The 24,529-nt window shown below is 36.2% G+C and overlaps 1 protein-coding gene across 2 annotated transcripts in view; it reads left to right on the top strand.

Annotated features, from left to right (window-relative positions):
* znf407.S (zinc finger protein 407 S homeolog) overlaps window positions 1-24,529 on the top strand; it is a 243,277-nt gene that overhangs the window by 137,114 nt on the left and 81,634 nt on the right. For both annotated transcript variants that reach the window (XM_018223592.2, XM_018223591.2), the window contains exons 5-7: window positions 9,030-9,196; window positions 13,355-13,438; window positions 18,385-18,505. In XM_018223592.2, coding sequence (XP_018079081.1) covers window positions 9,030-9,196; window positions 13,355-13,438; window positions 18,385-18,505 — 372 coding nt within the window. The remainder of the gene's footprint in view (window positions 1-9,029; window positions 9,197-13,354; window positions 13,439-18,384; window positions 18,506-24,529) is intronic.

Raw genomic sequence — 24,529 nt, 5'->3', positions numbered from 1 at the left:
TAGGAAAATATAGAAAATATAATTCTGTTTGTCATCCTGTGCCTTAGGATTCAATCTAAGATAGATATAGATCTTTAATATAAAGTACAGGATGTTCTTTATATAAGATATTTATCCTCCTATAGTCTGCTACTATTAGTCATTAAATACCAGTTTGGATTGAAGCTTGTCCAAGACAGTACTCTGGTTTGTTCCTTCATCATTTGCATGGAATCACAATCTCTCACTGTAACATTACCATAGAACAGCATATATGTTTTAAGTTATACTACAAACCAGGGGCCCCCATCCTTTTTTACCCATGAGCCACATTCAAATGTAAAAAGAGTTGGGGAGCAAAACAAGCATGAAAAAGCTCCTGGGCTGCCAAATAAGGTCTGTGATTAGGTAGCCCCTATGTTAGAGTCCTGCACCGGGTCAGGTACCTGTGGAATACCCACAAAGTGGTCGGGTTTGGGCAGAAAATCCCTGATTCCCTGACTGTGCAGGCAGTCTGTGGATAACCCACCCAGGTACCCAGCTAAAGTGCACGACCATTCCTTCTCCTGTGATACAGGCAATTTTTCCCCCTGTGCTGCAAAACCGGTTTTGGAGTGACATCACTCCCAGGTCGGAAGCTAGGTTAGCTCTGTAGGGTCATGTAGTTGTTCTAGGTAAGGCGATGTATCGATGGTAGGGGCGGGGCAGGCACAGGATTCTACCAATGTGACTTCTGTGATTCTATCATGTCTGTGATTCTATCATGTCACTTCCACCTAAGGAACATTTCCAAAATACGATCATTTATCACCCAAGTCACCTCTACAGTCCATAATGAACACTGCTGCGAGGCACATATACCTCAGCAACCACTCCTCCTCTGCCTCGCCATTCTGTCAATCCCTGCACTGGCTTCCGTTATCTTTCAGAATCAAATTCAAATTAATGACACTGACTTTCAAAGCACTTCATAACTCTGCCCCACCCTACATCTCTGAACTCATCTCTATATACTCACCCAATCGCTTACTACGCTCCTCTACTGACCTGCTACTCAACTCTTCTCTCATTACCTCCTCACATACTCGCATTCAAGACTTTGCAATGGCTGCGCCCCTCCTCTGGAACTCTCTCCCACGGTCTGTCCATCTTTCTCCCAACCTTTCTGCTTTCAAGAAATCTTTGAAAACGCACTTCTTTCGAGAAGCCTACCCTCACTCTGCTTAACTACCAAACGCAACACCACATACAATACCACATTTCTCACCCACTTAATTCGATCTTGCTCACTCCCACACCTTGTGTATTACTCCCTTCCCTTAAGGGCTAGTCCACACGGGGAGATAGCGACGCGTTTGCGGTCGCGGCGACAAAGCGCCGCGACCGGCGCAGGCGACAGTTTTGTATGGGCGCCTATGTAAAAACGCCTGTGCTAACCACACGAGGCGAGGCGCTTTTCAACAGTCGCCTGAAAAAGCCTGGCGAGGCATTTTCAGGCGACTGTTGAAAAGCGCATCGCCTCGTGTGGTTAGCACAGGCGTTTTTACATAGGCGCCCATACAAAACTGTCGCCTGCGCCGGTCGCGGCGACCGCAAACGCGTCGCTATCTCCCCGTGTGGAATAGCCCTTAGAGTGTATGCCTATGCATAGGGCTTTCCTCACCTTTTTGTACCTGTATTGATTGTGATGTTTGTTACTCCATATGTTCTATGTATAGAATTCATGTGATTTAGTTGTATAATCACATTTACTTTACAGTGCTATGCAATATGTTGGCGCTATATAAATACATGTTAATAATAATAATAATAATAATGTGGACTGGCAGCCTTCAGGAGGTTCTAGTAAGCAGTACACCTGGTTTGTATGCAACCAAAAGTTGTCTCCAAGCCTGGAATTCAAAAATAATCACCTGCTTTGAGACCACTGAGAGCAACATCCAAAGGTTGGTGAGAAACATGTTGCTCATGATCCATTGGTTGGGTACCACTGCTATAAACCATTACTGATCTCTCCTACTTTGCATGGCTGGTACCATTTGCTTCCTGCTCATTTAAATAAGAAATACTGCTGGTCATTCTCTTCCTACAAGTAGTTTTCAAGAAATTCAATTAAAACACAATAAAATATAATGCTACTTTCTGTTTTCTGTTCTTATGTTGTGTACAAGGTGCTACATATAAGGGAGCATGTTTTTCAAGATTTGGACCTTAATGGTTTTCCAGTACCAGGGCAACATATAATGTAACTATAAAATGATAGAAGACTGGCTTCATTAAAAGGACATCTTATAAATAAAAAATTGATTATGTATTCAGTTATTTTTAAGTTTAAGATTTTTTTTTACCTTTTGGCAGAATTTCATTGGGAACACAACAGTGTTTTATATAAAGGTTCTTACCAATAAAGTAGTAAGAAGAATTTCCTGTAAGTGGTATGCGTTCAGGTTAATCTTTTCTTCAAAATGCCTGTCACATTTACAGCTTTATTATGGGTGTTATACTGTCACATCAATAATAGATGCTAAACATTTATAGATGAGCTGAATGCTACTTTTTAAGTGATGATTAGTGACTTCAGCATGACACTAACAAAAGCAGTCACAACAGTTCACGTCAGGTTGCTTACTCTGAAATGGCTTTTTGACACCCACAGATGTATGTTTTTTGGCATATGTGAGACCCTTGCTGCCAAAACTGTGATAAATCGCAGTTTTCTCACCCTCACTTTATTGCAACCTTCTTTTTATTATCACAAATCTATAACGAGTTGTAAGTTTGCAGTGCTTTTACCGTGCAAAAATGCTTATTGTTTACATTGTAATAAGTATGATTGTGTGTTTCTGTATGTGTAGATTGCTATAGAAAAGGTAAAATCTCTTGTAAGGTCCTTCCAAGGGGGGCACCCCCACAGTTTGGGAAACACCAGCTTACGCCAGGCAAGTAAAACAGACTTTACTTTACAAAGGAGCCCTAACTCATTAGTAGCATGCCAGTGAAAGTACTCTAGATATCCACAAACAATTGCTGTTAATGTGCCCTTAGTGCTGCATTAGCCCTACTCCATATATGGTGGTCAGTTAAAAATCAGTTGTTTTAATAGTGTACCCAATAGTTGGACTTTGTCGGCCCTTTAAATGTTTTAGTTCTCTGATCAGCCTTGTTTGTGCGGTTGCTTGGCAGAAGTGGAAAACTGGTCCGTCAGAAGACTGATTTAGTATGTGTGTGTTCTTTCAGTGTATGGCCAAAATAGTAGTTTGTTCAGTGTTAAAATTACTGCAATATGAATAACCCTTATGAGACAATTGTATGTAGATTGTACAGTACTGCATATCCTTGTGACGCTTTATAAATAAATTTATACAGGCGTACATGTATGTTTATCTTTCATTATATAGTGCGACTGTGTCTGAAGTGTTGGAAAATTTACTATATAGTAAGGTTACAAACGGGGACAAACTTTGTGATGAACAAAAATATACACAGTAAGTATTATTAAATAGACATAGGAGGAATAAGGAGAGCTTTACAATTGGTTTGATAACACATCCCTTGCTTCAGGTGCTGATAATGTAGGATGGTTTTATTTCTGGCATTGTAATATACTAGGTACAGTATGTAGACATCAGTATGTAGACATCAGTTTTGCAAATTTGTAGACGGAAGTGACTGGAATTCCCCCCAAAAACGTTTTGAGTCCTCCTAAACTCATGCTTGATAAAGGGGGTTACCCCGAAACGTTGCATGCTGCAAACCATTTAATAAATCAGCAAGCGTTTACCCTGCTAGCAGTACCTGTGTGCCAGTGAATTTTCTTCTGATCCTCCTACACTATACCATTGTTGCCTTTGTAAACGCAAATAGTGGCACATAAAGCACATGCTTGCTTCTCAGTCTCTCTGTCCTCCAATAAAAATATAAAAGAATGAGTAATTATGAAATTAGTGTTTGCTTCATATATATATATATATATATATATATATATATATATATATATATATATATATATATATATATATATATATATAGTGAATAAAGTACCCCCTCTTGTAGAATATAAGGATATTATAAGTTACCGAGGAGTTTCATGACCATATAAAAACATGAGGCCGAAGGCCGAGTGTTTTTATACAGGTCATGGAACTCCGAGGTAACTTATAATATCCTCATATTTTACAACTGGGGGTACTTTATTAATTATAATACACAAATTTTAGTGAGTCATGTGACAGAAATTACATCACTACTCACCGTTTATAACTGATGATATCACTACTCACCGTTTATAAGGATATAATTTACAAGATATTCGTGGCTTTTGTGTATTATATATATATATGTACATATCTACATCTAGAATATGCTGTACAGTTTTGGTCTCCAGTGCTCAAACAGGACATTGAATTAGAGGGGGTACATAAAAGGTCAATTAAGCTGATAAAAGGTATGGAATCTATAAGGAAAGACTGGCCAAATTGGGGTTGTTCACACTGTCATCAGGAGGACAGAAATGCTTCGATGTGGGGGAACATGTGAAAATTTAAATAAGCGAACCAGTGATTATGTCTATGAGTGCCTCCAATATCTAATATCTACAAATATATAAATGTATATATAATTTGTTTTTATTTTTGTATGATTGTCTGTTAAATACACCCTACATTGTAAGAAAACGGACAAGCTGTCTATGTGTGTGCTTGGTGTGCAAATCACTAGGAAACAGTGCCCTCTGTCAATGTGCAAGATGGTTATTACCAGCATAAACCTCTTCAGAGTGATTTTGTAATGCTAAATCAAACAAATAGACGCATGAAAACTGTTTATATCCAAGTGTTTGGTCTTTCAAATGTAAAAATTATTGTAGCTTTGGAAATGAGGAAAATATGTTATCATATATGATGCAGCAAGGCACAGCAGAAACAAATGCACATAAGGAAATAACATCCTCTTAACCAGATTATTTATTTGAGCTGTGCATGACCTGAGGTGCCCAGGATTAAATCTGAATCTAAATAGATGATTATGATGTCATATATATATAGTTCTGGAAGCCAGCACAACTCGTTAAGCAGTGAACGTTGCCTGTTTGCAACAAGCCCAAAAATGTAAAGTTAGAACAAAGGAAAAACCTTGCACTCGCAAAAAATTAAAGGTGTTTATTGGATTAAAGAAGAACAACTAGAACTCTACTTTAGCACTTTGAGAAAGGCTAGAGTGCTAGTCGAAACGTTAGTTGTTCTTTTTTGATCCAATAAACACCTTTCAACCAATATTATTGCACGACTGACGGGGCGACTGATATCGGCAAAAGCCTTGGATATCACTTGTCTCGCCAGTTGGACAGGATTGGGCATCTTTGAAGGTGCCCGAACATCAACAAGGCATTAATACTGAATTGTCAGAGGTAGAATTCTTTGTATCTACTTGCATATCTGACAATTCAGCTCTTAACGTCAATAGAGAAAACTAACAATCTTTCCCACAACCAATGTTCAAGGGAAAAATCGTAATTGTAATGTGTATGGCCACCCGAAGACTGCTGTGCAGTGGTTTCAAAGCTTCCTTCACTTGTGCTTGCATAGGCAACTCAGAGCATCTATAATTTCTATATGATCAGTTGGCAAGACTCTTCCAAAAGCTAGCTACAACTTAATGTTTTGATGCTTTTTGGAAGATGGACGTTATACAAAGTTATAACAAAATCCCATGTTGCATACATTAGACATATTTGGTTTAATTAACAAAGCAAGACTACACCAAAAGTAGTCTTGGTTGCAAGTTTTCATGTTTTCATTCAGCTTCATTTGCACTCTATAATACTTTGGCTTTGAGCCCAAATTTTTTTTTAAAAATGATAGTTCAGAAGAGGGCAGCTGAACAACATCAATAGTATTGATATAGGGGTCAGAAGTATCTTGTACTTTTTTCTAATCATGGTGCAGTCTTATCTACAGCATGCTGTATAGCAACACAACCCTTTCCCCCTCTTGTTTCCAAGGAGCAATTGACATCTCTGTAGATGGTATTACCCCTTTGTGACAAAGGTGGAGTCCAAAGTGCTGTCCAAAACACACATTTTTGCAAAACAGATATTATCAATTCCCGTTTGAAACTACCTTCATTTTATAAGAAGCACTTTACCAACAAATTGTCACACTGGTCTCCTAAGTAGTAGGTGGAAAAACATTTGCTCTTACTGATAGTATATTTTCGACTGCAGAACTTTACAAACAGTTTACAGTGTTCTGTTTCTTCACACTGCCCAATGTTTTCCGGAAATACAAAAATAAACCACCATTAGCATCATTGCAACCTGGGTGAAGGTGAGAATCATGATTGAATCTGGGGGTCTGACTGGAAAGGTTTAGGATGTTTTTCCTGTGTGGGGGGGGGGGAAAGGAAATGGAACTTTTATTAATCCTATTTGGGAGGTTGCAACTTGCTGTGTTTTTCTTAATGGGTCAAAAAAAAAAATATTAAATGAAACTTATTAGTTTCAGCTTTTCCAGAATACTTTGCCTTCTGCAAAATAAGAAAAGTAGATATTAAAACACAGTGACTTAAATATTAAATGTGATTTGCAACAAACAGAAAACAGTTAAAAATAGTGCATTTAAAGCAAAATCCAAGTTTTCAAAACGAGTTAATGGAGACGTTTTATGCCATAATAAAACAGACCAAATGCCTCACAGAAAAATCTCATTTACTAGAAAATTATATATTTTTAAGTTTGGTGGCTTTTATAATTCAAATTCCAGTATATTTATAAATATTCTCATATAATGCCACATATGGGGTACTACATTTTCAATATCTACTTTTGGACTACCTCCTGTTTTATTTTGTAGTGGGAACAATAGTCAAGCTTTAACACTTCATTTAATGTGTAAGTCACTGGTTTGACAGCTCACATTGTAATGTTATCTGAGCAATACATAGGTCATTATATAATATATCAGCCTCAGCATCAATAAAATATAATCCATAATGCCTTTATGAAACGTCACTTTAACCTAGTTGCACATTAAGGCTAATTGTACACTTAGCTTTACTTTTCTTGTACATTTCAGCTCAGAAATATCCAATACCCTTTGTATCTTTGTCATTAACAAGAATGGAAAGGTGGAAATTTCCCATTTTTGTACCTAATTTTCCTAGATGCAGTAACTCATACCAACCAATAAGATATTTAAATAAGTCACATGTTAATTATTCACCTATACTGGTTTCAGTTAGTGATTAGACCAGTAGTAGACTTTGCACCTTATATAACATTTCCCTGTGTTTTACCTCAAAAGAAGATAAAAATAGTTTTTTTATTTTTTTATGCTGTAAGATTTATATTGCCAAATTATGGTGGGAAAGAATATCTTATAAAACACCTTGTGGGGTTTATATGTACATAATTGCAACAGAAAGTAATTATTAACACAAAAAAAGTTCCAGATTTAACTTTTCATTTCATTTTCAACTGTTTCTTCTACCCTGGTTATTAAATGGATGGGGAGTATTATGAAGGCTCATTATTTTACAGATAATAAGTCAAAATCATGCAAATCTGCCCTGCTGTTCTGTAGTTTAACCAATGAATTTTATGAATGTTATTTCTAGGCACATTAATTAGAATGGCACAGGTTATAAATGTTATTCAGAGGATAGCTAACAGTTTATAGAGAGCTGGGCAGAGCTACCTTGAGGGCCTTATCCCCTCCTTCAGAGGTTCTGTACATTATTTTTCTCTTTCAGTTATATGCTGATAGATGTGCTTATCCCTGGAGGCCCCTTCCCAGCTTTTTTCTTCTTCCTGTTATCTTATCTAATTCTTCCCCAAGTCAATATTTCGGACAGCTGCATACACAACTTTGTCTTTTCCTCTCATCTCTTGATTGGGAACGCTGGCATCCTTCACCATAGGCAGGCTCTTCAATCTAGGTGGATATAGTTTGCAGCAGTTGTACAGATAAAGCAGATTTCAAGGCAATTCTGTACCAAAAGATGTACAGCAACTCTGATAATTTAAAAGGAGGAATATCTAATTTGAGATATATTATTAGTGTCACAATATATATTGTTTTTGCAAAAACAATGAATAAATAAAGGGATGTTATTCATCTATGAACCTCTATACAAGGGCGTTTAATCAACATTCTTGACGTTTTGCTATAAATGCCCGTTACATGGATAAGAAGCAACCTGTTGCAGTCCTACTACATTGAGAAACTAGTCACTAGCTGAGCTGAAAACACTGCAGGACTGATCGCTAAGCATACAGCAATGCTCAGAATTGGGTGCACAATTGAAACCCCATACCATACATAGTAAATGATCATCTCTGTGTGTGCCATAGGGTTTACAGTCAGTTTCATAATATAATATTAGCATCCATAAAAAACGAATCCAGAAATTCAGTTTTCAGTTTAAATTCATTTTTGTGCAAGTGAGACTTAACTTTGTGATTTAAGACCAGGCACTTTTGTCCTTTTTGCAACAGCCTCTATAGTTTTCCATTGCTCTCCACTGCTCAGATAGTTCACAGAATAAGCCTACAGTAACACACACTTTGCCTTGTAAGCCATAGTATACAGTACAATGAATTCTATCTCTGTACTCACAGCTCTAAAAGAGAAGGGTTAACTGTGGTAATGTAGGAGAGATCTATTTCAGCAGCAGTATGGCGTTTAGCACCATTTGACTGTCTGAGCTCTGAGAACAGATAGCTTTTCATTTAGCCTTTGCTCTGACAGCCCATGCCCTGGATAAGTGGTGTAGGTCTATACAGGTGAAATCTATTCTTATATTTGCCTCAGGGGTGACTGGACAGTAACAGAATTTTTCAAACCCGTTGGGCCCAACCGCAAAGCTGAGAATAAATGGCTGACTTGCCAGGCCTCGACAGAAAAATCAATGCCTGGTTATACAGACATGACAGCCCTGGAGCTGCAGTTCTTTTCAGAGAAGAAACAGCTTTAACCAATAACTTGAGCTATTTTACATTGTTTCATACTGCCGTTTAAAATCCCCCATTAAATCAATGCTCTTTCTTGTTTTAGGAAATTCTCATGTAACCTCTGTGATAGAACTTTCAGGGAGAAGTGGGCTCTGAACAATCACATGAAACTACACACTGGAGAGAAGCCCTTTAAATGTACCTGGCCCACATGCCATTATTCGTTCCTCACTGCGTCAGCTATGAAAGATCACTTCAGGACTCACACAGGTTTGTTAAAAAAGAATTGTTTACTATTGTCTGTATGAAAAACGTCAACATTTTTAATTCAAATATATGCCTTATATAGTGTTTGCTTTTCCATTGTAGTTGTGGCTGCTGTTAAAAAGTTAAGAAATGTATCATCTTTTTGCCTACTATTTTACCTGTATTATGAATTATGCTGCTCTGCATTGGCTTCCTTGGTTCCTAGCTGAGAGTCTATTTTGAATCGCATTATACAGATACAATTCTTGTATTTGGTGGAAACATGAAAACTGATAATAGGTTGCAAATAAAATGTTTATATATTAAGGAAATTATTGAAATATATCTGACTACTTACAACACCTAACTACCTTTAGTACATAGAAATGCAGACTGCATGTTCACAAAATTACCTTGTTGCTAAAGAATTTGAAAAATATCTAAAGAGTTTGTGGGAGGCCCAAGTCTCCTTAGCTCTTCTGACAAGGGTGTTGACGATTTAAGGTCTCCAGCCTGCCCTGAGAGATCACTTATATCGAGCAGCAGATGAAAAGCCAGTGCAGATGTAATTTATCGTCGGTGTTTCCTTCTAAAAAATAATTGTGGAGACTTGCTTAGATCAATAATATGGATTTTTGTTGTTAGGTCTTGTAGTCTGCACCGTAATGAGAGAGAGAGTGGACAGTGGCTATTTTCTAATAGAAAATAAAGAATTGGTTCCCGTGTCTTTTTACTTTTGAATGCAAAATGTCATGCTTGAAAATAATTCAATGTGTTAAGGAAAAAAAACTCCCAATCTCCATCCTGCCCCGTTACCATGTAAGCATTCCATGTGGTCACCCAAAGTAATCATTCATTTTATGTCTAAGAAATATTAAAGTTTCAAGTGCGGATTCTGTAATCATGCATTAGTGTAGTCACAAGCTAAATGTCGCTAAAATGAAAAATGGGAATAGCTGAATCTAACAAAAAAAATTGACAATTTGCTTCCCTAAATTAAATGTTGTTTGTGATTAAAACATGCACAATGCAAGTGTCCTAAATAGATGCATTGATTGAATTCATGCACTGAAGAAATCTTTTGTAGAACTGAAGATATATTCCATTTCCATTGATACTAATCCCTTATAATATAGATGTATTATAGAGCTTCCAAACTGAAGTGAAAGACCTGGAGAAAATGAAACAGATTTCCCACATTAAAGGAGAACAAAAGCAAAATGTAACCAGCACTGCCCCCCCCCCAATTGCAGTAAAGACACCCCCAAGATGACTCTCCTTCCCTGTACCAATAGTGAAATTGTAGGGATGTTGGAAACCACTGTTGCTGGGTGGCTAACTGGTCCTTTCTCTAGTGCAAGTGTACTTCAAGCAAGATATATATATTTGCTTGAAATGTGCATTTTCAGTTGATGTAGATGGTTTTTCCTGAATAAGGGATTATTCCATAATTTGAATCACCATACATTGTCTACTTGAAAAAAATTAATAAACTTTAATAATTCAAATAGGAACATTTTGCCACCAATATGTTGCAGATATTTACAAGAATAATAACAAATGTTGTGCTTATACTTCCTGTAGGTATGTAATGTATGTCCTCTCTACCAATACTAAAGGTCATCTTCTCCCAAAAACAGTTTTTGAATAATCAATAAAAATGAAACTCTAAACAAACTTCTAGTATAGCCTAAATAAAATTTTTCAGAACAATGTTTCACTTCCATCTGCCAGTAGGCACCTGCATTAACAGAAATACAGAAATGGCATTGGCCTATTAGTGCACAGACTGGGCTGATTTCAGTGTGTGAATGCATACTTAAGAGAAAATTCACCAGCAACACTTCGCCCGGCATAAATTCGTTCCAACTACGCCAATGCACTAAAGTGCGAAGTTGCGTCCAGGGCTCCAAACACTGGCGAATTTTCGCTAGTTACTTTCGGCAATCAAAACAAAGATGCAGTAGCGTTGCCTAATTTGCATATGGCGGGAAATGATAAAGTTGCATGGACGTATGTTGCAGCAAATACATTACATTACACAAGTCCAGGGAACCTTAATAAATAAAATAGTTGTTATAATATTAGAAAATGTAGGGGGAACCCGGTTACCCCATAGACCTTTGCAGGCTATGAATCAGAAAAAAGCGCCAACGTTTTTTGGGACTTAGAAAAATTTTGCACTAAAAATTGAGGAAGTCCTATGCACTCATTGCACTGAGCGGGTGAAGGCAAGTCTGGCGAATGAGGTAATGTTCAGTAAAATCCGCATCTTACTGAATTTGCGGCGTTATGTCCGTTCGCCAGATCGAAAATTCGGCTGGCGTTAGAGTGAGAAGCAACGCTAGCATCTATCTCTTTCGCTAGCGAAATGATGCCTGCACCCGTTAGGAAATCGGCGAAGTTCCAAAATGACGTCAAGCTGGCGAATTTTCGCTAGTGTTCGTCATTTCGTCCTTTAGGGAATCTGTCCCTTAGTGTTTCCCCTATCTGTGCGTGAACAGGTCAATACTGTGCCTATCCATGCACAGTGATTTTGGGGCAGAAGAATGTAGATAGGTGTTTTCTCCCCAGAATACACATGCTGGAGAAGAAATTACAGGTGACATGGCCCTAAAAGAGGTGTCTGCCTTTTGATTCTCAGCTGTACTTGTTCTGATTCCTGAAACAATGATTAATATAGAACTAATTTAAGATCTGTACATTGTTGTCAGAACCTAAGAACAGAAGGGATTTGCAATTGCAAATAAATTAAAAGCTGGCCATAAAGATCAGCTCATTTGCTTAATGAACAGATCTGTGTCCTATTTGGCCACAGACACACTGGGCCACAAGTCTGATCCAATCCATACTCTAGGCCTGATGCCTACCTTTCCCAACATAAATATCCTGCTTGATATCCGTTGGGCAGTCTGGGGGCTTCATACACAGGCCAGTAAGCTGCAGACACATTGCATCTTTTATAGGCAAGTGTTGACCTGGTTGTGTGATTGCAATCTGTTTCCTAGAATCATGCCAGAGTTTAAAGTTGCTTTTTTTTTCCAATTCAGTATTTGATTTTGAAATGTAGTCACACTTTGTAATGATCACAAGATCACAAGTTGGGTTGAAAATGAGTATGACAACGTGTATATTTATGAATTGTTGGAATGCTGCTTTGCCATATGTAATAAATAACCATACTGAGGTGCCAAGCAAGTGCATTTGCAGCATGACAAGAGATCCCAAGCATGTATCACAATCTGCCAACATGTGGAAGTGAATACAATTTATGTGCATGGCTGGCCAAATATCATATCAAGAATTAAAACCAGTTAGCATTTGTCATTTAAACTATAAGCAGTGTGTCAGATTATTCTTTGGCTTTTTTTCATTGCAATTTTTCTTCAGAAAGGTGGGGCAACAAAATTATGAATTGTTTCCCATTGGGGAAAATGGATGAACAATAATTTTAAGGTTGCAATAAGTTTTGATCGCCTGTTCACAGTGCCTGTCCATGTTTTTTCAAAAAAAAAAAAATTAAAGTCTTGCATTTAATAAAATGTAACCCAGAACCTTAGAATATCCAGTGCTGGTATTTCATTGCCACGACTCTACACAGCCTAATGGTAATTGGAATATAGAATTATTTTTATAGAATTATTTTTATAAATTTTTCTTTGTATTTTGTTTGTAGATGCTACAGCTGATAAAAATTTACAGGGTTCTGTGATCATATGTTTGTGTATGTTTATGTATGTATTAATCTATGTGTGTGTTATTGTGTGTGTTGGGATATATATATATGTTTAGTTATCTGAGTACTTTACACAATATTTAGTCGCTCAGAAAGGCCAGATGTATGTGAATTGGAGAGAAGAAAAAAATCAGGATATGCATAAAAACTGTTTGAGTGCATAAAGCAGCCCCATCTGGAAGGCATCTAACAGAAATGAAGTTGTACAAAACCATTCTATTGATAATAAAGCTAATTTTTATGGGTCTGACAAGTATGTAATTATGTTCAGTGGTGCTTTTCAGATTTTATCACAGTCAATAAACCGCAGTGGTAATTTCATTCCCATTTGACATATTTACATGGAAACATTTGATTGGAGGAATTAGTAACCCTGAAAGCCTTGATAGATATGTTTTAACGATCTGTGACCTCCACAATTCCACATCTGTTTATTGTTGCAACAGGCGAGAAGTCATTCATGTGTGACCTTTGTGACTTTGCTGGTGGGACCCGTCACGCCCTTACTAAGCACCGGAGGCAGCATACAGGTTGGTCAGTTGCTCTAAGCATCTCATGGCAATACGGTAGGACAAACACTGCTTTAAGGGCTTAATTTCTGCTATTCTCTGTGCATATTTCAAATCTGTTCAAGTACTTGCAGCAATTAATAAATGCATACAAATGATTATGTCGTCAGTCAAAGGGGCAGCTGTAAAAGTTACATTTGTTCTTTCTTAAACAGCCTAGATACACGATATACTAACACACACTTCTTTCTTGGTTCTGTTCTACATGACATTGAAGCAAATGTTTGTTAAAGGAACAATAAAGGCACAAATGGTTGATTGCCTATCGCTGTCAGTGTTAAAATCAAACTCAGCAGCACTTCAGGGACACAGACACAGCTGGTCATGCACAGTTTTATTTTTGCCGAGCTTCTTTTGTAAGTTAAGGGGGTTGGTTGGACTGATGGGTACAGAAGTTTGTAGATCAGTCCTTATAATAAATGCTGTAATATACATGTACCTTGTTTAAATGAGTGACACTGTTACCCTTAGTAAAAATCCTCATTCTACAGGATTTGTTCAGTATAAAAATAAAAACTGGGTAAATAGGCTATGCAAAATAAAAAAATGTTTTTAATATAGTTAGTCAAAAATTTAATGTATAAAGTCTGAAGTGACTGGATGTGTAATATAATAGCCAGAACACTACTTCCTGCTTTGCAGCTCTCTTGGTTTCCACTGATTGGTTAACAGGCAGTAACCAATCAGTGACTTGGGGGAGGGCCACATGGATCATAACTGTTGCATTTGAATCTGAGCTGCATGCTAAGGATCAATTGCAAACTCACTGAACAGTTAAGTCCCATGTGGCCCCCTTTAAAGTCGCTTACTAACTCAGAGTTAGAGAGCTGAAAAGCAGAAAGTGATGTTCTGTTTTGTTATGTTACACATCCAGTCACTCCAGCCTTTATAGATTACATTTTTGGCTAACTAACTATATTAGAAACATTTTTTATTTTGCACAGCCTATCTATTTACCAAGTTTTTTATTTTTACACTGAACTGTTCCTTTAAAGGATTGCTAACACCTGGAAAAAAAATGACCTACATGCATAAAAATGATTTGATGAGCAACTGATAAAAGATGCCTGTAGACACCAAAGTGAATAGTAAGCACATTGTGCAAAGGCATTAAACAGGACTTTGACTACTTAGAAAGCATTTTTCCATGTGCATACATGTATGCCATATTTAATGGCATAGACATTGAAGCTGCTGGTCTTTTAATGTTCTCAGTATAAATAGACAAGCTCACTGCAAAGTTTGCATGGCTGTAAAATACAACTGTTATGCCTGTGCCCCACCAGGCCTTTTAATTGCCCATGTGCTCAGGTGTACAATGGCCAACGTGAAAACTTGCCTATTTAGATAAACATGCAGCTAGTAGAGGAAAAAAGGAAATGTGCAGCTTGGAGAATACCTTTTGGTTGCAGACAGGTCACCAACCATAGACACCATGTCTGACATGAGTGCTTCTGACTATCGCTGCCCTGCAAAATTTGTTTTGTATAGGTGATCCCCGGTAAGAGACAGTCTGGTCACCATGACATAACGAGAAGCATGAATAAAAGATGGTTCAACAGTTACAGAATGCAGATATGATGGCTTAGATATTTTGTTTTCTTCAAAGCACCTTGTTCATTCATGCACACATTCTCAGTAAAGGAGGAAACACATGTATGCTGTTCCACAAAATTATACTTGTTCCTTTGTCTAAAGGAAATGATTACTTCCTTAATAATTTAATAATCAATGCATTTTAAGGAAAACACTTTTGATCTATGGGAAACCAACACATTTAAACATGCATACATCTGATAAATCTAAACGTTTGGACAGTGAGAATGAAAAAGAAGAGAAAGAACTTCTTTAGAAATGGGTGAGAGATTAGAGGAATAGATCCTGGAGGTTTTTTTCAAATAATTATAAACAATTATTTCCTAATAGATGTGCCTTATTCCTTTTATAATTTTTTTGCTTTATTTTTTTTTCTTTTTCCTCTTATTTCCTCCATTCGTGTGCAGCTTCCCCAGGTATAGGGTTACACTGGGAATTCTGCGGCTAATAAAAATGTGGTGTGCGTGGTTAAGATCAGAGTAATGGGGGATAAATACAGAAATTCAAGCAGGTGTAGTTTTTACCCATACAGAAAAAGAAAACCAAAACATCACTAGCAAAATATACTGACTTTTAATATTTAATTTAATCCCATACTTGGTATACTGATATTCTGTCTGTGTAAATTAATACTTTAAGGTAGCCAACTTTGTAAAGCCATGGAAAAATGCTAGAATTGCTTCTATCTGATGAATCTCCTTTATATTGCCATATTCTTAGTATGTTATCTTTCTAGTTATCAGTTGAAACAAGAGAAAGTCACTCTATTCCCCCACTTGAGTGAATTAAAACACCCTTTTCAGCTCTGTTGCGATCATAGAGACACCTAGTCAGTTCATCATTCACTTGGAGATTGCTTTGTACTTCATAGGCTACACATTCCTGACAGTTTGAAGTGACATCATGACATATAGTAGTATTTTGTTCAATCAACAGCATAGCCACCTCCAATTATACTGGAGATGATTGACAAATAGCTACCAAACGGAACTTCATGAATTATGTGAATGTCTTCTGTGTGAAGCATATTTGTGGCATAAATGGCTAAGAATTGTTTTTTTCTTTAACCTGACAAGCAGCATTCATTAATTATAGGGAAAGTAATGAGAGGATGCATCGCAGAGATCTTCCATCCACCCCCCCCCCCCATAACAAGCAGTATTTGATTCTAAGACAAAAAATTTCAAGAATATATTTTTAGGTGTATAAATGTTATCCTGCCATCCAAATGATTGTCTGCATGTTGGCACTAAAGCAAGATTATCCAAAGCTTGAAATAACAGATAGAGATCTCTTTGTGTCTCTAGGGTGCCCCCAACACTCTAGTCACAGCATTTGATATTTGTTTTGTAGAACAGTAAGCTAAGCAGAGTTTGATTAATTATATAGTACTTACTATCCACATTAGAAGTTATGCATACATTAAAAAAAGTCACATTTGATTCCTGTTATATAAATAATAATCATGGTGAAAGTCTACAAGCATTACTCTTGATTTACAACAATTAAAATACAAATACAACATGTAAAGCCTTTTACAAATATTCAAATGAATTACCTTCTATAGTGAGCTTACAACATTAAACATATCTTAGCATGCCTAGCTATCAATTAATATCAGACTGCAGTTTGTTAGCTAAATACAGGTGAAATGGAGCATAGTATACTATAAGTACCAGAGATTCAGAGAAAAAACATTTTTGGTCCTAGTAAAAGGCTTAAAGAGATACTGACACCAGAAAATAACCTTTTTTATATCCGTTATAACATTATCTTTGAACGCTATTTATGATTTTGCCATAAAAGTATTTGCCTGATGCTTTTACATTACCCATGTTCCTCTATGTGGGGGCTGCCATATTTGTCCAACAGCAGTCGGTTAGAATCAGAAACTCTAACTGACAGACTGAGATGAAAGTCAGGTGGCCAAAAGCAGAACTATCAGCAAAAAAAATGATGCACAGGACCTATATGTAACTTTTAATGCAGATTAATATTTTGAAAATACATTTTTTTGTGTCATTATCACTTTAACCAGTACACAGGTTGAGATAATATTCAATTAGGGGAATGTAATAAAAGTCGGTAAAGGAAAAACTATTCGCAATGCAAAAAGTTATGCCTTTGCGTATAAAAATTTGCTTTGCGCAAATTTAATATAGCACTTTGCGAACCCCGGAAACTGTTTAGCGACCTCTTCCGACAGTGGAAGACCATTTGCACCAATGCGCAGTCAATGTAATACAACTTCTTACTGAAAAAAGATTACGACATCTTCAAGCACTTCTTAAGAGTGTGCAATTCAAAATTCAAATTCGCAATTCAAAATTCAAATTCGCAAAGCAATAACAGTTTAAGGAACAATATTACATTGTTAGAGGTGGATTTTTATTCTTATTGGTGCAAATTGTTTTTCTCTTTGCGACTTTAATTACATTCCCCCCATTGTACATTAATTTGCCTCTGATTCATTTATAGGATAAGCACAAATAGGACATATTGGTTCTGGTGTTTATTAAAATGCACTAATGTACTTTTTTTGGATGAGAACATGTTATGTCAGTTATGTTCAATTTACATCAACACGAAGTGGCATTGATGGTTTTGGGTGCGTCTCTGCTAGCTAGAATACAGGAAATAATGGCATGGTGACTTCGAAGCGCCATATCCCTCCACCCTGCATACATTATACAGTGAGAAGCAGAGGGTAGTGAAATACATTAAACACATACAGAGGCATCTGGAAATTATTATCCACAAATACTTTTTATATAGTGAGAAGCAATAGGTCTTGACTCCTTAGACACCCTTTGGCAGATACTAAAGGATAAAGCCACACATGGGCCAATCTACTACACTGTGATATCAATTGGCCCACAAGATGAATGGGCTGAGAGTGTACAGTGGACCACCCATGGTATGGCTTCATGCCTATTGTTCTGACCTTTTCAATCAAAACAGCAGTAAATAAGAGCTTTGACTGTACTTTCTCGGCTGTCAATGCACCACACACTGTCCGACATGGTAGATTGAATTTTCTAACCTGCTTAGTCTCCGGATTGACCAATATCCGTTGGACATGGATATTGGTGGGCATTGGTAGGCCATCACAACGCACAGATTGTTGTATGAAAGCTGTCTCATATAATTATTTCTGTGTATATCTATGTATGGCCATCTTACATTTTAAATGCCCACACTGTATCCACATATAGAAATCTGTGATTTACTGTCTAAGGTTGAAATGGTTAATTTAATTGAATATACTCTTTATGTACAACTCAATCCATTTCTAACTGTTCTTACAATAGGAGAGAAGCCATTCAAATGTGATGAATGCAACTTTGCATCCACAACACAGTCGCATCTAACAAGGCACAAGAGAGTCCACACTGGAGAGAAACCCTACAAGTGTCCTTGGTGTGAATACAGGTTTGTATTATTTGGTATCTTTATTTACCAGATGCAGAAAGAATGCGTAATGGTCTGCTTTTTAGCCAGTTTCCCCTTATTGAGAACAGATAAGCAAATGGAACTGTTGGTCATTAGGTTTAACCATCTGTGATAAAAAATAATTTGAGATTTATATAAAGCCAAAATGAACCACGCATATGTCTTCGAGCTATTTAAATATAGTGTGCAAAAGCGAGGCTAAGGTATTTATTTATCAAAGAGTGACGTTAAAGATCGGCACAGTCTGCTAGAGTTAAATTCTGCCAATCTCCATTCAATTCTATGGGATTTTGAAAGGCATATTTATCAAAGGATGAACGTTCACTTTCACCCATTGATACTCTTTTAAAAATTCCATAGAAATGAATGTAGAGTGGCGGAATTTCACTCTAGAGGACGGTGGTGATCTCTAACTTCACTCTTTAATAAATATACCCTTATGAATGAATGTCGCATGAAAGTGATAGTCTAATTGGCAAGTGTATTTTCACTAGAATACCGATACATTATACATTATGCATAATATATAGATGGGACCACAAAATAAAAATGTAAAATGAGGGAAAACTTAAAATCAGGCGATGTAAAATTGAAGTTACATGCCAACATGACTTCAAATTGAGAGGAATTGTGAGGCCTCTTAATTTAACTTTATCATATGGGTATCACAAATGAAGACTTGATGCTTTATCGTAAAGAATATAGGTGTCAATTTTGTACTCTCAAAATGTTATTCTTACTAAGAATATATACTAATTTGCTGCACTTGTCTTTGAGATATGCAGTTGGATTAATGCTAGACATCAATTCTTTTTTGTACGCCTACATAATGTTTTTGAAAATAGGCCTCACAACATCACAGGTTCATTGTTCAGCAACCATTATGAAGGAAAGTATGAGATATTTAATGCTGGTATCCACCTATTAGTTATAATGTGGAGGTCCATTAAAAGGCATTAAAACAATAAAATACATTGAACTAAATGCTCCACTGAACAGAAACTACTGTATAAACAAAGCATTCTTATTCTTTCTCATCATCCAGTATACATTTCCTAGATTTTCTATCGTTTGTATATAACTACATATCGTTTGTATATAATAGGCATTAATGCTTCATTAGCCACACTTATACTTCTTTGTCCAATGGTAGACCCTAAAGTGTGTATTTATATCATCCAGAGACTGAAGCCAAATGGTTTATTTAAAACCTCACAGATTAGCAATGTACCTACTGAAAATCGCAGAAGTATTTAATTTAGAATTACTGGATTTCTTAAAATTGGTACAACCAGACATCAATATGGATTAACAAAAGTGTACAGCTTTGTTTCATGGAATCTCTGTGCTTTTATGGTGTATTATATATTTCCTTTTATTTTGCTAAGTCAGTATTCGGAGGGACTGTTTAATGTGTAATTTTAGGGGGTTATTTATCAAAGATCGAATGTTAGAATAATGTAATTTTTTTTAAAGCTCTAATAAATTCAGTTTTATTTACAATTCGAATGGTATATAATTTATAAAAAATGTGAACGTCTAAAATTCGATCGAACAGTACCGACTCAAAAAATTCAAATCAAATTCAAACTCAGGAAAAAACTTTTTATATAATATTGCACGCCAAGTTTTCTTTGACGCACAATGTTTTTTTCTCCCAATGGAGTCTGTGGGTGTAATTTTTCAGAACTTGGTGAAAAATTTCACTCATCACCAATATTAACATCTGCAAATAGTTCAAGGGACTTCTGCCATTGACTTCTACATGAACTCGCTAGGTTTTTAGGTGGCAAATATTCTAATTAGAACTGTTTTGAGGGTCGAGGTGTAATAAATCTCACATTAAATTTGAGTTTATGGTTTAAAATTCAAATTGTTTTGACCATGACAAAATTCCAATTCAAATTTACCATTCAAACCTTAGTAAATCTGCCCCTTATTGGTTTTTTTATGAGTATGAATATGCTCAGTTGTATTTAAGTTCTTTAAGTTCTTCATTGTTATTTATTTAAAAAGATATAGTTTCGGTTAGTAGAAAAGAGACTCTTCGCTTAACTCATCTATTGTAACTGAAAGCACCCCCAAGCTCCCTCTTCCCTTTTTACCCACTACTTAAGACTTATTAAAGTGGGAAAAATGCTGATGCTACGTATCACTTCCTTTCTAACTGTTCCAAATTCTTAGGGAAATGGAGCACTACTGATAAATAGATAAAGAAATTCAGAGTGGCCTGGCATGCACTTCAACCTTGTAGCCACAACTTGGCTGCCCTCTATCCCTTCCTCTCGGCCTCCTGACCGCCCACCCATCCTCCATCCCTCCCTCTCTGCCTCCTGCCTGCCCATCCCCCCCCCTCTCTCAGCCGACAGCCCATTCTACCTCTCTCTCTCCCCCCCCCCCAGACCACCCTATCGCCCTCCTTGCCTCTCGACCACCCACACTCCCATCCTCTTTCCTTCCATCCTCCCATTTCTTTAAGGTTACAAAGGAAGCAGATACTGTGGCCTATGCATATATATAGTGTAGGCAAAACAGATCTGCACATCAATATAGGGCAGTCCTTTTGTAGGTGCAAAATCTCTTTTGGCTTTTAGCATATTTTAAGTGTGCCAAACACAGCCCCCCCCCCCATTTAGTAGTCTGCATAGCCAGAAATTACATTTTTCAAGACACAATCAAAGTAGAACAACAAACAAAATCTAGCCTGACGTAACTAGTCCCTAACAGGTCTATTGCAAGTAGCCTAATACACGACTGCTTTTACATTTGCATCTCCACCAGTGCAAAACTCTCTGAAAAATGTCATCAGGCAGTAATGTCTGTAAGAGTAAGAAATATATATTTGTAGAGGACAGCTCAAATGAAGCCACAAAACATGCAGTAACCATAAGAGGCAATGTAACCCTTTTAAACGTGTTCAATGAAACAAGGCTAGTGCCAAATATACTTTTTACCTAAAGGTTTAATAAGTTTTAAAAATCTGTTTTTTGTTATGTCTTGAACTAAACAGGGAAACTAAAACTACTCCATGTCTGTTCCTTGCAAGGTAGATAATTCGATTACCATTCACAAATAATCCCCCCGTATAATAGACCTCTGCTTAACTGTAAACCAAAACAGTCACAAAAGAAGGTGAATTGAAGCAGATATTTATACAGAATTCGGTATCTCTAGTTACCTAAACGTAACTATATTGAAAGCATAATGCTTTTGTTAATGCTTTGTAATAAAGATAAATGAGAAATATGCACTTTTAATGAAATAGGCAGAATGAAATTTAAGTTGTATTTTTTGTTAATGTTGAAAAAACAGTATATATAGGTTAAACTTCCTTGGACAATCTGAATGGTGTGTAGACCTCAAGTGCCACTAAACCTCTGTGTTGTGGATCATAATATGGCCTTTATAGCTTTGTCAGGAGCATTTGGTGTCACATTCCAGATTCCTTTTTTCTTGCAATTAGACGTTTTTGCATATTGCCAGCACTACTTCCATTTATAGTTCTTAATAGTTCTACACAATGACTCTCTCTGAAACAGCAGTAGGGTAATACTCGGCAGGCATTTCATAATTCTAGACCTGCAGCACCGTTATCCTACCTTATACCTTTTTATACTTAGATAATATATGTTGTAACTGTAAAATCAAATATATTATTTTATGAAGAATATAAAAGTATATTCTTAGGGAACAATATATATGTTTAATAGGTAACTTGTTCTATTCATGCATCAGGTTTGTGTCTTCTTGTTGCCGTATAAATCCATAATCAATTTGCATATATCTATTTATGACATTTCATCCATTCGGGATATGTAGATAAAGTATGTTGGCTTACTTTACTACTGCCTGTAGCCTTTTTCCTTACACTTGACTGCAATCATAAATATCCTGCACATTAAAAACCACGATCACCCACCAAATTTTTTATTACCGTAAGGAGAAGACTTAAGTGATATGATTATTTCCTGACTGGCCATAGTCCTTACTCTGGAGATGCTGTTCACAGTGATGTGTACAAACCATGTATCATCTTTTTAAAGAAGCATTTTATTTAGGGAAAACCCATATACTCTGTATAATTACACCATATATATCTAGTAGATGTATATTACAATTCCTGTATTTAAAACTACTGCTGCAGTCTTTTGTTAGCAAAAATGTACTGTGTACACTTACATTTTACTTTACCAATTTATATAGTGCTTTCTCTTCAGGAAGGATTTTAAATCCATAGAATTTGCCAAATATTTTCTGTGCCAAAAAATTACTAGTACCTGCAAATTACATTTGATTTACAGTATTTGCACATAGTTCCAATCCAACAACTCAAGACATTCAGCAGGTATTACTTTCAAAGCACCTATACATATGGCATATGACATATATACACCTAGTAAATTGTACTTTTACATGCACAATGACTATGAAAAATGAACACAGTTTGTACACATTTTACCAAAACAGAATCTAATTTGTTGCTTCATCAGTAAATTTGTATTTTTGGCTATATAATCTGTTTATGTACATATACTGTGTATACTGTACATCTGGAAACCACTATATATCCTCTTCTTTATAATATATATATATATATATATATATATATATATATATATATATATATATATATATATATATTTATTTATTTATTTATTTATTTTTATTGTCATACACACCCCTGTAAACTATCTTTGTTTGCAAAGCCCAAAAAAACAGCTTTATTTTGATCCTGCTATCTTAGGTGTTTGGATTTAACACCCTGGCAGGTCTTTGGCATTATTTATGACTATTGGTTTACTTTTCATACCACTGTCTTGGATCTTGTTAAGATGTGTGTGTGTGGCTTTATGGTTTGTACTAGTATGGATTGTTTTTAGTTTTGCCAAACCATCGACTTTTTTCCTACCACTACAGTATCTGTGAAGTCATTATGCATGGCCTTTGTTTATATGATCTTTGTGTATATTGTTCTTCTGTACTTCTACACATCAATTGCCCGCAGTCTGTGCATTTGCTGATGCAAATCTGCTTTTGAATGTTTGATTCCTCTAAAGCTACTGATTTTCAGTTTTGGCTTATGCTAGGTTACTGTCGTTGGGCCTTGGCAACTGTAAGGTGACTTTGGCCACTTTTTAAACCATATTTAACACCATGGTTGTATAGTGATCTCATTAGGTTTTGGAAAAAGATTATACAGATTTATAAAAATATATAATAATCGTTTGGGTGGTAGCCTTTCAAATACTTGAACACAATTCAAGTAGATCACATTCACTGCCACGCCAAGGTTTCTGCTCACCATCACATGGAAGTCAATAGCATTTTTCTGACATGGTCTGCTTATTGTTTTTTAGAGGTGTATAATGCAATGGAAAATACTTATTAGTGTACCCTTTAAACTGATTCTTTTAGGATCTACCTAATTGATTATCTAGTGTTGCAAACTGAAGAAAAAATGCAATTCTAAACCTCTGTATTCCACTTGTTTCCATCTACTGTATACACCGGCCTCTGATGCCAAGATCCTACACCATGCTGCTTACTTTTTAAAACTATTTATACATTTAAAAAATAATTTTGATTGAACTGTGACTCAAATTACTTCCTATTTTATCCTACTTTGTGTCCACCAAGATTCCTGAACTTTCCACTTCATTAAACATGTGACATCAGCTCAAACCACACTTAGGAAGTTGTCTTTTCCCCTTTTATGGGTCACCTTTAGAAATCACTGTAATAGCAGTAATTTCAGTTAAATTGCAGTAGATTGATATGTTTGCGTAAAATAATACTTCAGCACTACAGAAATGGCACAGTTTATCATATTTTGATTTATTCAAGATGTGGTTTGTTTTTGACTGATATAATTGTTGGCAGGCATTATTTCTTTCCAGCATCACCAGAATCTGTAAAGTACATTTTAATCAAAACTTCCCTTGCAATAAATAATTATTCCCTTGATATAACATTGGACATTAGAAAAATTCTCATTCTCTAACT

This window comes from Xenopus laevis, chromosome 6S (genome assembly GCF_017654675.1).
Source record: "Xenopus laevis strain J_2021 chromosome 6S, Xenopus_laevis_v10.1, whole genome shotgun sequence".
NCBI lineage: Eukaryota > Metazoa > Chordata > Amphibia > Anura > Pipidae > Xenopus > Xenopus laevis.
Note: the sequence above shows the minus strand (reverse complement) of the source record. Positions and strands in the feature narration are given on the sequence as shown.